At 38.3% G+C, this 15,261-nt stretch overlaps 1 protein-coding gene across 7 annotated transcripts in view; it reads right to left on the bottom strand.

Annotated features, from left to right (window-relative positions):
- Positions 1 to 15,261, bottom strand: part of CTNNA2 (catenin alpha 2) — a 1,079,777-nt gene that overhangs the window by 749,321 nt on the left and 315,195 nt on the right. For all 7 annotated transcript variants that reach the window (XM_072769992.1, XM_072769991.1, XM_072769993.1 and 4 more), the window contains one exon: positions 4,598 to 4,764. In XM_072769992.1, the coding sequence (XP_072626093.1) occupies positions 4,598 to 4,764 (167 nt within the window). The remainder of the gene's footprint in view (positions 1 to 4,597; positions 4,765 to 15,261) is intronic.

Here is a 15,261-nt window from a genome sequence, read left to right as displayed (position 1 = left end):
AAACAACCTAGTTGCAACCTAGTTAATGCCACAATAGCTCTGACAGAGAAGATATTCTAAGGGGCACTGGAGTGGCCTCAGTCAGTTAGGTGTTTGACTCTTGATCTCAGCTCAGGTCATGATCGTGGGATCGAGCCCGACATCTGGATCCATGCTCAGCGAGGAGTCGGCTCGATTATTTCTATCTCCTGTCTCTGCCCTTCCCCCGCACATGTGCTTGCTCTCTCTCTCTCTCTCTCTCAAATAAATAAATAGATTTTTAATTAAAAAACCTGGGCAGTAATTTCTCTCTTTATAATAACAGACAAGTCTATTTTACCTCGACTGACTGCTATTCTTCAAACACAAGCACTACATTAGAGCTGTGGGACTAAACAGGCAACTATCAAGAAATAATCCATTACTAAGGACACACAACACTATTTTATGCTAATGTCACAAAAAGCACAGGTAATGTTAAAGTCACCCTGCCTCATCAAAGCCTCCCAAACAAGGGGGCCAGCAGCATTAGATCTGGCCTCTGATTGCTATGAAGGTAATCTAACTTTTCTGGGAAAATGATTAAGGGGTGATTGTTTTTCTATTTTGCCACTCCACTTTTAGAGAGAAAGTCTGAGATAATCAAGAATATCATTATTCCAGGACCTAGCCTGAGGATAGAAAAAAGGGGGGTTGTTTTCTCTGACACATACATGTCAAGATGAATTTGTGTGTGCAATGTCATCACCGATACTAAGAATTGACAATACAATCTGATTACATTAATTCAGAGTCTAGGGAAAATAAATATCCCTCTTCATGATCATCAATTGCAATGTGGGATTCCGTGAAAAGTCTGAAGTGCCACATATCAATCAACCTAACACACTGACAATGTTAGCTGATTGCTAACATCAGATGTCTGGCTAGGGAATCACTCACAGCAACTGCAACAATGCAAGTGATTATAATTCAGTATTTTTTAATGATGTCTGATGTGCAAATGATTACTTTAGCTTTGCTCAGGAACATCAAATTCCCACCTGGGTGATAACCAAGCTTTGAACTATATGTCACCCACTATTCAACCACTATTGTCCAGAATTTAAAACAACAACAGTAGAGAAGACCTTCTTCAGTCTTGAGAATCCTTAAGATGTTTAAAAAGGAGCTCTACATTAAAGCCCATACAAATACGTGCATAATAAAACAAGTAGCTTAGTATGAGCAACTAGAATATTTGCATGTTATATGAAAAGACAGGCTCTTTAGCAGTCATGTAAACATTAGGTTTCTGAACATAATTTTAGGGTAGCAGAATGCAAAGCCCCTTTGCCCTGCTATTCACACCATCTCCACAGTAATTCTTTTTTTTTTTTTTTTTAAGATTTTTATTTATTTATTCTTGAGAGAGAGAGAGAGAGTGTGTCAGAGATACAGGCAGAGGGAGAAGCAGGCTCCATCCTGGGAGCCTGATGTGGGACTCGATCCTGGGTCTCCAGGATCATGCCCTGGGCTGAAGGCAGGCGCCAAACCACTGAGCCACCTGGGCTGCCCTCCACCGTAATTCTTTACTCATTTTTCTGTTGTGGATTATATTTGCTCATGACTACTCAATTTGCTGACAATTACTTTTTGGGGTGCAGGGCAGAGAATGAGAGCAGGTATTTTAGGAAAATAAACTGATTATCCTTTATCTACTCAGTGAATTATTGATGAAAAAACATGAATATAAGTTTCTGATAAGGCAATCCCCTCTGTGTTCCTGTAAGCTACTCAGAAATGAGAAAATATCATTATCTGGAAAGGAGAGCAATAAAAATTTGGCATATGGCCTAAGAGATAAAAAGGTAAAATGCATAATGCTTAAAGGTAAAAAAAGGTTACCACGGCAGGAAGCTACAGACTCATATAGGGTACTATTCAATCATCTGAACCAAAAGAAAATGGAGTCACTACTTTTATGGAAAATCATCTGTCATGTTTTCTTACCTATGTTTTATCATCCATGTGGTAAGGAAACTCATGTTTTTTGTTGTTGTTTGTTTGTTTGTTTGTTTTTTAATCTGGAAAAAGTCAGGACACCCGGGTGGCTCAGTGGTTGAGCGTCTGCCTTTGGCTCAGGTCGTGATCCTGGGGTTCTGGGATCAAGTCCTGCACCATCTTCCCGCAGAGAACCTGCTTCTCCCTCTGCCTGTGTCTCTGCCTCTCTCTGTGTGTCTCTCATGAATAAATAAAATATTTAAAAATAAATGAAATCTTTAAAAATATAATTCATCTGGAAAAAGCCTTAAAAAAGGTGTAGATGGTCATTTCCAACCTGCTCCATCTAAACACATAAAGATATTTTCTTCATCTGAGTTAAAAACAAATGAATAGATGCTTGCAGACAGCGCTCTTTTGTTCATGAGAGAATGTGCTTCTCTGGAAAAGAAGGAAAAGCTAAAGTAGAATTTGACACCATGTTCAATTGCAATGGATTGTCGACACATGGTGGTTTTTTGTTTTGTTTTGTTTTGTTGTTTTTTTGTGAGAGTGTGGGGGACAACAGCCCCATGATAGGAAACCCTGGCTGACCTGAACCCACCGCCTGAGTGGGGCAGCCCGGACACTGCAGTTCCTGTTCAGTCCACAAGATGGCAACATTCCATCACTGCTGCTACAGAGGCTGTGCTCTAAGTACAACAAATGCGTTATTTAGTCCAACATTATTTTTAATTTTACTACTGACAGTCTGACAGAACTACTTAATATTGCTGGGTTGACCTTTCCGTGACTTTGTGCTAAACCCCCTTTTTTTTTTTAAGCTTCCCTTAATCTGCTGCGTCGGGAAAAGAATACAGTTGACTCCACATGATGACAGGCTGCCCTGATACTATCAGTAGACAGCACTGGTCAAAACAAGTGGGTAGAAAGGCAGGATTACAGGCAGGAACTGGTGCTGTACGACATTGCATCCTGGATGCACGAGCATTCTGTGCCCGTGGACAGCTCAGGGAAAATGTTCAGCCTGCCATCACTCCCCAGGAATCACTGAACAGGACGCAGAACAATAACATACAGGACATAAAGTTAATCTCTTTAGGTTCAGTCCTCTTCTCCCCTAGGAAAGGAAGATTGTCCATCTGGGGGAAGATCTTTCTTAAAATGTTGCCTCTGAAGACTCAGCAGGCTGTTAAGGAAAGATAACAAAACTTTTTCTCCCACACACTTGAGAACAAAGTAATCTGCTGCTTAGAAGATGCATATAGCACACTTGGAAGGGCAGGAATGACAGCCACCAGTGAGCTCTGCGAGAGGTTTCAGGGATCTGAAAATAGCAACATCACTGCCATTTACCACACACTTACTTTGCACCACAACTCTGTGATAAAAGCTCCATAGGAATTCTACTCATTTTAAATCTCTCACAACTCTGAGGGCTGTAGTGCCATCAGCTCCATATTAACAGATCAAGTGTCTGAAATGTAAGGAGGTTATGTGGTAGATGACAACACAGTTGGCAAGTGGACATCAAGCCGATATTGAAGTTAATATTATTCCAGGAGCTACACAGTGGAATCATAACATTATACTGTCATATGCATGTCATGGACATGTCAATACTATAACAAATCATAACATTATACTGTCCCTTGGTGCCCTCTCCTCATAGTGCCCACCTCATCCAAACCACAAGAGCCTTTCTTGGCTTCTTCAGGCCCATTCTCAGAAAATTCTGATAGGAAACTCCCAAACAGGTTGTGCTTTACACCCCTTGGCTCGTCAGGCCTCCTTACAGAAGCCAGGAAGAGCTCTACCTTGCTTTGTGGTTTATGACCATGGAACTCATGCCGGATGGGTTAGAATTGGAGATGTTTCATAGTATCAAGGAGTTTATATTATAACTCAGAATCTTAGCTCTTTTATTTGGGCCAACTCAGGTAAGATGCTATACAAGACTTTTTGACAGAGAATCACTTGTTTTAGAAACAAAAGAATTGAAAGAAACCAAGGGACTATGACCAGGAAGGCACTTACAATAGGGGTCTATGGGTTAGTGGGACATGTAAGTGCCCAGAGACCCAGTCCAGTTATATTAGATGCCAGGCTTGGTGAAACAAGATTGACCTTAGCCATGAGATGTGCCAGACTAAGGTACGTTCAAAGTCCATAAGTCTACAAAAGTGCAAGGCTGGAGCAGGTAATAAAATGTAATTTAACACATGATCCATATTAAGGTGGGCACAGGTGGTCATTTGGCCAGCTAACCAGAAGAGCTGACCCACTCTGAATTACCACATGGATCAGCACTGATCTGAATTACCAGACAGGGTCAAGGCAGGTACACCATGCTCAGCCTCTGGAGCCTAAAAGAATATACTGTTTTGCATTCCAAGAAGTAAAGGAGAGACCCAAAGTCAAGTGAATCTTCTATAACTTTTTGAGTATATTATTGAATATAATTTTAGTATTAGAAAAATTGGAGGAAAAAAAAGAAAAATTGGAGGGCATAATACTTTTGTGAGTAAGCGAGCTGGTGAGCAGTGAAACATCATGAGTTCAGTTCACGCTCTAATATACATAGTCACCGTTGCCACCCCCATAGAGCAAGTTTTGATAAGTTCCACATACGTACAATTTTCAGATGAGATAAAAGTCTCATGACATCCGCCATGTCCGCCAGGATGAGTAAGCGCGTTACAGCTGAGAGCAAAGCCCTCGCGGCCCGCACCATGGTGCCACGCTTCACTGATGAGCAGGGGTCATCAGCAAACTCTGAAGAGGCGATGCGCATTGTCTCACCTGGAAAATACAGATGGAGAGGCGCGTGGGTAGACTGGAAGCTCAAAGGCTAGCAATCCTAAAGATCTGTGGACGGCAGCTGTGGACAAAATAGGATGTTTGTTTCACACAGAAATGTGAAATTGTGCTTTGAATAGCAATAAGAAATATATTTAATTCAATTTGTCTAATAGTTGAAATGAATTTGACCTAAATCATTCTCATTTTCCCTTTCCCTTGGAACCAATGGGATTTACTAGGCAGCTAGTTGAGCTTACTGACAGTTGAGGTACAATGTTAACTGCTCCACAGAGAAATGAAACTAAAACCTTGGCCTCATTAACACTGGACTCTTAATTGAACTAATCAGACAATAATAGACTTTAGACATACCCCAAATGTAGTCTTTTAATACCCTGCTAAGAAGCTATTCTCTAACATAGAGAACATTTATAGGAGAATTGAACCAGTTCAACAAACCCATGCTATGGCAGCTATTATTAAGCTGTGGAATTACAAAGGTGACTGAGGATGCCCTGGTCTCAAGGGGTCCACAATTTAATAAGGAAACATAATGCAAATACATACTCATAATATGTGTGACTACATGCCACAATACACATATGATTGAGAATGAAGACAAAGAAGGAGGAGTGATTTACTGATTTAGTGTGAGGCTGGGAGAAGCCATCAGTGTTAATGGGCTTTGAACAACGAAGAGGTGTCCACCAGAAAGACTGTGGCGGGAAGATCACCCTTGGCAGCATGAACACCCCATCAGGCTCTGAAAGCTGGAGCAGGATACTGAGTGTAAGGAACTCCAGTCAAGTGAGAAGCACAGTGAGGAAGGGGTACAGAGAAGAGAGGCAGCAGCGTTTGGAAAGCTGTGAAAGAGATCCGAACTGTGTTCTTGGCAGGGAGGGAAGTGACATTAATAGATTTTTATTTTGAAAAAAAAAAATAGATTTTTATTTTGGTGACATTGCATAAAATGAACTGAAGTAGACAAGCTTAGGGCAGAAACACTAGTTATTAGGGCAAATGCATTACAGTCTGGGAGGAGCAATAATGAGGGCCTGGATGGACCAGGAAAATAGAAACAGGACACAGAGAGGAAGGAAATATTAATGAGATCTGTAATAGAGAAAGAACAAATTTAGAGACTTGAGACCAGAGAGAGGGTGGAATCGTTGGTGAATACGAAGTATTTGTACAAAGGGACCCAGGAGTGGGAAACAAAGGTGATCACCGACTAGGAGGACACAGGTCCTCTACCAGTGGACTGGGTATCACCTGAGGTAGAAAGGCCTGGGAGGCAGCATAATGCAGCTTCACACAGGGCGTACACAGAGGTAATAAAAGCTTCATCAATAAACTTGAAGAATAGAGTTAATATGACCAATTATTTAATTTAGGGTAAAACAATTCATTCAATATTTTATTTATAGAAATGATTACTTCTCATCTATTAATCAAAACCTAGCTCATTTAAATAAAGTCAACTGTATCATTGAAAGACTGTGCATCCTGTAATTTATCCTAAGATACAAGAGAAAAAAAAAAAGAAAAACACCTCTTAGCATTTCACAAGCAGATCAGAATATAATATAATTCACTCAATGTTATAGTTATTTAAACCCTCAGAGGGATACTTTTCATATTTTGGAAATGAGGTGCATCAGCAAATATATTGTGCTGTTAGATTTTTAAAAGAGGCTACATCGACAATAAGCATGTTAAATAGCCAACCAGTTTAGTCTCAATGCCTAGGCACAAACAAATAGCTTGATACATAACAGCTTGGGAGATATGTAACAATTCATTACCCTATAGCACAAACGTGAACTTCCAAGATGTCTGGCCCTTCAGGACTAAATAAACTCTAAGGTAGAGGCGGGTAATTAGGAAATGCATATTTAATTTTAGGTGTCCTACCCTTGCTACAGAATTACATAAATCTCCTCCTCATCCCCCGGAACCCTGAAAAAAAAAAAAACAAAAAAAACAAAAAAAAAACTCACTGACTATCCGTGCTCTGAGGAGAAGACAATCTCATTCTCACTCTGCATAGAGCAACTGGAAAGAACATTCACAACAGTAGGTGAATCTAATGGAATATTGAGAAGGTCACCACAACTAAAGACGGACATATCAGGAGTGCCTGGGTGGCTCAGTTGGTTAAGCGTCTGCCTTTGACTCAGGTTGTGGTGTCAGGGTCCTGGGACCAAGCCCTGCTTTAGGCTCCATGCTCAGTGGGGAGCCTGCTTTTCCCTCTCCCTCTGCCTGCTGTTCCCCTTGCTTGTGCTCTCTCTCTCTCTCTCTCTCTCTCTCAAATAAATAAATAAATAAATAAATCTTAAAAAAAAAATAAAGATGGACATATCAGTATATGCTATTAATAGGTGAAGCAGCTGCTGTTGAAATGAATCTACTTATTCAAGGAAAGGTGAGATTTATCCTGCACAAAAACCCACATGGTTGATCCCAAATTCTGCAAGTTAAGTTGGTAGATGAGCCACAGTAACAGCAGGTAACTCACTCAGGTAGGCCTACCCTCTAAACAAAGGCCCTGGGAGGCAAGCCCAGTTGTATCCCTCAGCATGTGGAGGAACCATGCCTAATCAAAAATATTCAAGTTTAGATTTTTAGATAGAGGATCAGTATGATGCCACTCAATCCAGGTGCTGGCCATTTGGTCAGCAATACTGCTTCAAAGTTATGAGTAACACAGCAGTATAGAGCTGTCAGGTGGAACTAATCAAGCTAGTGCCCTCCAAATAGCCACCCCAGAAAGGAACTCTAGAGATGTCTGTGAGAGAGGAGAGGAGGGAGGAAGGAAAGATTGACAGGAGAGAAACCCACATAAGTAAATGTAACTCTGCAAATGGAAATTTCATATGAAATTCTGAGATTATTCTAAGATAAATAGAAGATGATTTAATTCCATTTAAATTACAACTAAAAACTTATTTTAAGGAGGTACAAATGATTTCATGTTGTTAAAGATTCTAAAGGAAAAGCAATCTGAAGTCAACTACAACTTAAATGAATTTTATATCCCTGTAGTTTTATGATTACTGAATTAAAATGGAAATCTATTTTATGCAATGATAAGCGAGTTTATCAGGATAAAATTAGCCATTTTCCCAGGGAACTGCTTTTTCTATAAGACTAAAGTATTTAGCTAAGAAGCAGTATGGATGTGTAGGAGATGGAAGGGATCAAAGAAGAAAGGATAATAGATCTGCCTGTTTCTTTTATATATACATCGTGTTCAATCTCAATTACTCTATATGGACCTAAGCTCAGAGTAGGGTTTCTAGAGTAGTCTTTGGTCTCCCAAGCTACTACCACCTGATGGAAAGAAGAAAAATTAACATCTTCAAATAAGTGACCAAAGGGAAATAATAGCAATTAATATGCACATAATGCTTCTATATAAAGGTTTATTATATAAATATTGTTCTAGGGATGCCTGGGTGGCTCAGTGGTTGGGCGGCTGCCTTCGGCTCAGGTCGTGATCCTGGGATCTGGGATCGAGTCCCACATCGGGCTCCTGTGAAGAGTCTGCTTCTCCCTCTGCCTATGTTCTGCCTCTCTCTCTCTCTCTGTGTCTCTTATGAATAAATAAATCAATCTTTAAAAAAAAGTATTGCTCTAAAAACTATAAATATATAAGTCATAGATTAAAACATCAGTAATCTTTAAAATCACAAAGATCTAGGATCATACTCTGACTCCATCCCAACCATTACCAAAAATTAGACTCGGTGATTATTCAATCTTTGTGTTTCAGTCATCTTAACTGCAAAACAGGAGCCAAACTAATCTAACGAGAGAGGCCTTGTGGACTGTCATTAGGGTCAAAGGTTAGAAGTGATGTAGTCCAAGCCCCTAGCACAAGCTTTTACCCATAATGGGGGCTTACTCATTATTGTCATTAATACTACTGCTGGTCCTCTCCATGACAAGAATAGTTCATGGTTAAAGGCTTGGAAGTGCTTTTTTTTTTTTTTTGGTTGATTCCACTCTTGCGTATACAATAATTTAGAAGCAGGAAAATGTCTGCCCAATAAAAATATTTATTGTTTTAGGGCAGAAAATACCCTTCCCTCTCTCCCCCAATGGCTCGAGTCCTTGGCTTTCAAATTGGTGCTTGTTCTGGTTCTTACACTACCCTGGAGACACTGGGATGGATAGATAATGGTGAATAAGCTTGAGGTAATAGCAACTCAAATGTGGAATGATGCAGGACAGAAGTAATACATAGAAGAGAGGGATAAGATGCAGAGGACAGTCTCAGGAGTAGAAAAGGTCATTTGAGAAGCAGATTATGAACCAAAATAACATGAATACCAGGTGGTGCATCCTTTGAAGGGAGAGCCTGCAGGCAAAAGCAGCTCTCTTTAGATACTTGACAAATGAATTATTGGAAAACTGTGAGAAGTGGCGGGGAGGGTATGATGAAAAGCTAGGTTCAGAGAATATTAAAGTGTCTTCCAGAACATTTTCTATGCTTATATGTTTAACCAGCAGTTATCATGTTACATCTAAAATTGCATCTTCTTTTTAGTTACATAAATTCTCCTTTAATTACATAGATTTTGTATGATCAAGTATTTGGCATAAATTGATGGTTCATTTTCTTGATATTTTCCCATTGTAGACTTCCTAGAAAAGATGAGAGATAAAGAGCAAAAAGTTCTAACCCTCTTAGCTATGATTTGATGCCTTTTCACAATAATCTATGGCTGCCTCAGAACCTTTTTCACACCTATTTTCCTCGAGGTACAAATCTTAAAAGATCCTGAGAAATGGACTCTCTACTGTAATGCAGAAAATGCAATATATTTTTAGAGAAGAAAGATTAGTGAAGTCTAATATCTAATCACTGTTTCACAAACTCTTGGCTAATTCTGTTCCCCAAACTGTACATCCTCACTGAGACCTACACAGAGACAATGAAGGAACAGACACAACAGAATTTCTAAATGATATTTGAGTGGACAGTGCACATCTTATGAATATTTTATCATTTTGATTATGTTGTAGAATATATAAAGCAATGCAATGCTTAAAAACCACTTCTGCTGTGGTTAGCTCATTTTTGAGGTGTGGTGGGAAATATAGATCTTCATTTGAGATAAAGCAAATGAAATGCTAAATGAATGGTCAATGTGGAGAGCATCTCTCTATTGGCTAAATAGGATGGTGCCCAATTCATGAAATGCTTAATAAAGCCAATTAGAGTTTCCAATTTAAAAATCAAACAAACCAAATGAACAAACAAAACACCAGGAATGGTCAATGTAGAGAACACCATGGAAGTCACAATGTTACCAGAGGAGATTTTGACATATTACACTCTGTCTCTTGGCTCCTTTTTTGAGCACTCCCTTGATAAAATTATCCAGAGTTGGCTGGTGTAACAGGAAAGGATGAGTTGAGCTAGCTGCATGAGTAAACATGGAGGAACATTCTCTCCTGGGCTTACTCCAGCAGCAAGTTGATGGTGCCCACAAGGTGACTCAAGGTTCCTTCCATTTTAAGATTCTATCAGGTTGTGTTTATTCAGACTTAATATCTTAACATGTGCTGCCTTGTTTCTTTCCTATTAAGAATAGTCTCTTTTATTTAGAGCTCATGGTGCGCCAAGCTCTGTTTGAAGAGCTTTATTCGTTATAACTCAATTACTGCTCAAGAGAAACTGATGAAGTAAATACTTACATTGTCACCATTTACACCTGAGGGAACTGAAGAGCACAAAGGAAGATTACTTGCCTAAGGTCAAACAGCTGGTGAATGGTAAAGCCCGCATTCAAAGCCATACTGGTTCTAGGGTCTGTGCTATTAATAATTGTGATTTAGAAATAACTTCAGATTCTACTTACTGTATTAAAAGTATTTGTTTACATATTTCCATCTGGATTGGTATTAGGAGCTCAAAATTAGCACACTATTTTATTTAGTTAGCAGAGTATTATGAAGAAGAAAGGAAGGAAGGGCGAGGTAAGAACTAAATAAAGTCATTTCTTCAATTATTCACAGGCTTCAACACTCCCTATTGTCTCTTAATGGGGCTGATTTATGACTACCTGTGCTGCATACATTTGAGTCTTCAACCCTTTGCCAAGACTATAAGCTTTGGATACAAACCATAATTGTAGCATATTGATTTCTTTATTCCTAGTACTTGACATATATTTGATGGGGTAGAGTCACTCAATGAATGCTGCAAAGAGCAAAGGAAGGCATGTCTGGCACTTTATGTTTTAAAAATATCCTGGGGCACCCAAGTAACTCAGATGGTTAAGCATCAGACTCTTGATTTTGGCTCAGGTCATGATCGCAGGGTCTTGAGATTCAGCCCCCTGTCAGTCCCTGGACTCAGTGGGGAGTCTGCTTGAGATTCTCCCTTTCCATCTACTCCCTCATCTCCTGGGTTCCCCACCACCTCAAATAAATAAATAGATAGAGATCTATCTATCTATCTATCTATCTATCATCTATCTATCTTATCCAACTAATGCTGAAGCAAGAAAAAGGTACAAAATCCTGAATGCTATGAACTTATTAGTGACATAATATGAATATTTTCTTTTTTTTTCTTTTTAGGTTGGTCTAGTGAGGTCAGCCAGCAGCAGGGAAGCTGTAACATTTCAGAAAGGTAGGTTATAGTGGAAGTAGCAACTCGTTTGCTTCTCCTCTGTTTTGCCCACATAAGCATTTGCTATCAAGAGGGAAAAAGTCTTAAAAGTTTTTTTGGAAATAATCAAGAACTTGAGAGAGCAATGTGTTCAGTTCACCCCAGGGTGGTTATGACTCAAATCCATGATTAAGAGGAAAGGTCGACAACCAGATTTTTCTTTGAGGCTCAGAGATGATGAAATATTGTATTTTCTCAAGCAAAATCTGTATTAAAATAAGCTACCTCCTGCAGATCCTGTCACTTCCAGCACTGAGCATCTATAGAAGTGCTGGCACAGTTCATGTCCTTCTGTTACCAGAAGCAAAATAATCTTTGGCCTAAATATGAAAACAAAGCTTTATATGCATATAAATATAATTATGCATGCTATAAACATATGTAATTATAATAATTATATAGTATACTAATAATTAACATATAATGAATTATAATATTAAATAAATACAATATATGCCTGCATGTTATACATGTAATTTATATTAATATACAGTTAATGATATTAAGTAAACACCAAATTAAAATAATTAACATGAATAATAAATATTTATATATAAAAAGTAGGTACATGAAAACTACATCAAATCCATGTAATTAACATAAAATGAGAATTCTGCTTTTTCCTTTATCATTCTTCCAAGGGTAGTGGACTCTGTGGGCTCTTCATCTTTCTTTGTTTTTCTAGGTAACTCTCAGCAAACAAGAAATTACATGGAAAATGACAAAAGGCTTATGGTTTCATTGTCCCTGGTGTGACCATGAGACTAGAGAATTGCTGATCTGGGTAGGACCTCTTCAGGCTTGTTTAGCACCTTATTCTCATGTTAACATAAAGACACAGAAACTAACTGTCCATTGACCCATGGAGGGTCAGGTGGTTAGGTGGGACTAGCATTGCAGTTACCTGACATCCCAGTCAGGGCTTCTGGCCATAGCCCCAAAGTGGTTGGGAGACCTATAAAGTACAGTGTGACACAAGCAAATTAAAACTTCCTCCTCACCTAGCAAAATCCCAAATAACCACATGGCCTGGTTATAGTCTTGCCTCAGTGGCTCGAGCGGCTCCAAAGACAACTATGCATCCGCATTCAGTCTGGCCCAGTGTCCTTTTTTTTTTTCAAGGTGGGTAATTGAGTCTGTTCCAATGCAATTTTCCCCCAATCAAGATATGTTCAGTATGCGAAAGTACTACAAATGCCAGTAATTGATGATTAAGTGTATTGAATGTTATGAGCTATTAAACATCGTTAGAGACAGTAATGTGCCACCCTGCAGAAGGCACAGATCATTAAGCGTATGGATTTTAATTATTTCAGCTGTAGCCTTTTCCTGGGTTGGGAAGAGAGGGTGTAGGGTAATTTTGCATTGTTGTAGCTAGAAAGATTACCATGCTACAATATGGCATACTTCACAAATGAGACCTTTGCAAGAACCTGTTAAATATAGCAAGAGCCATATTACACAAAAATGTGATTACTGTCTTGGGCTCAAATGCAGTGAAAGACCATAAACTTGCAAACATTAAACAGTGATGTTTTAAGCTTAAGAGAAAAATGGAGAATGGAGGATCAGTATTGAACCCAGTGTCTCTTGATATTTTTATAAAATAAAGGGAAAAGAAATTGATGAACATGTAAATTTCATTGTACAATAAATTTTTAACATAAGTGTACTATATCAAATATATAATTAAAGAAGGCCTCTTGTAAGTTGGTTTGTAAACCGAAGAAGCAGCTAATAAATTATTTTTTATATAATGAGACCAAAATTTCAATAACCCTGTATATGTAATGCAAGTGTCTGTATAAAAAGCATATTGTGAATTTATTTATATTCTTAAGTCAATAAATGTTTCTATGTCTTTATTCTCTTACAACCACAACCACAAATCAAAACCCACTGAAATGTCAATAGACTGATACAGTACTTGGTCGTTGAAATGTGACTTCAAAAACCTTCAGTGTGATAAGGAAAGAAAGAATACCACAACTGGCATCTAGACCGGACAGCAGAGGTAGCATGATCATCAAAAATGCCAGCAGTCTCAACATTTCACCATTCACATGTAGAGGACATTTCAGTTTCTTCTTGCTAATTAAGATGCTGTGCAAGGAACTACAGAATTAAGGAAGTGAAAGGGGGGATTTACTGTCCAAATATCAAAATTTAAGATTACCTTAGAGGACATGATATAGCCTATATATTAGCAGATGCAAAATCCAGGTGTGACCTCTAGGACAGAAGCCCTCTGCCTCCTTAAGAAGCCATCCAATTTGAGGCTGCTCTAATTATTAAAATTATTTTTTCAACCACTTGGTCTTTGATATGTTCTTCTGAACCACACATAAAAATATAACTCCCTTCTCAGTAGGATAGATCTTAAGAAAAAATTTTTAAATCTCCTTTGAGGAGAAGGGAAATATCAAAAAAAACATGCATCAGCCCTTGCCCAAGTACTAATGCTGCATTTAGATTATGAAAAGAACTAACATAAATAAATGAACAAACAACTCCTCATAGTTTTCCAAATGTTAAATACCTACTAACTAGTCATTCAAGTCAGGATAATTTGTACATGCTCTTTTAAGCAAATTAATGGTGTAAGCACGAAAGGTGTTGCCAATCAGCATGGGAGGGGATAAACCTGGTTTTTGGCAAGTTGTGAAAACAGTAAGACAAATAATAGCTGGCAACTAGTCACTCCGATCTTTTTCAGGATCTAAATTACTATATATATTTGAAAGATACTGAATGTAAGTTCATTGGTGGAACCCAATTCTTCAATTTCAGAGGGGAGAAGAGATCAAGAAACTTACATGGTTTGTTCAAGGTCACACCGTGCACAAAGGGCAGAGTCCAGACCAGGAGCTGGATTCTTGATTCTGAGTTTGGACGCACTGCAAATTACCACGGTGGTATATTTCTTTAGAAACACTCAGTTTTTCATAGGGTTTCAAAAATTCACAACTGACTGTCCTCAAGTTAGTCCATATAATTTAAGCTTTTTTATACCAGTTTGGATGTCTTGATACTATGCTTATGTGCAAATATATCATTAAGCTTCGAGTTTCAATTTTGAGGTACCTCAAAATTGTCATTAGTAAAATGAAATAATGCTTGCATCACTGTTTCATATCCGCTAAAACATAAACACAAAGAAAAGCAAATGGGAAGTATAAAAAAGGCACATTATATAATTTGCATCTTACAGGCTACAGATAAACTATGCTTGAAATTGCTATACTGTAAAATAACTACCCAACTTAACTTTTCGAAAGTAGTCTTTGGCTAAGCAAAACACAGGAACAATCCTCATAACGAGAAAAGTTGATTAAGGATAGAAAACTCTACCACACATTTCAAAGTTAGAAGCCAAATAAATGAGGTTCCAAGTAACTGGTATTATGAATCTGGTAAATAGTGCTATAAAAAAAGGCTCAAATAAAATATATTTTAAAATAAAACATGGAGAAAAATGATTGTCTTCACTGGTTTGAGGACGAAAAGCCAGAGTGATCAGATTCTAAGATTTAAATGGCAAGCCTTTGCTTTAATTGCTGAACTGCCATTGACTTCCCAGTCATCACAAATAAATAGTAGTTTGTTAGATGTGATTATAGCCATGATTCTTCTGTACTGAACTGACAGGAGGCACCCATGTCACCATCATTCTTGTTCCTATATTGAGAGGGCTCAAGAAAGAAACCACATCTAAATCAACATCAGTATATCAATTGTAATAAAACAGTCCTGACAAAAAATGCTTGTTCAGCAGAATCCAGCAATAGGTAATGAACAAAATTGATTTAAAG

This window comes from Canis lupus, chromosome 12 (assembly GCF_048164855.1).
Source record: "Canis lupus baileyi chromosome 12, mCanLup2.hap1, whole genome shotgun sequence".
Lineage (NCBI taxonomy): Eukaryota > Metazoa > Chordata > Mammalia > Carnivora > Canidae > Canis > Canis lupus.
The sequence above is the reverse complement of the archived record's forward strand: the minus strand, read 5'-3'. Positions and strand labels throughout refer to the sequence as shown.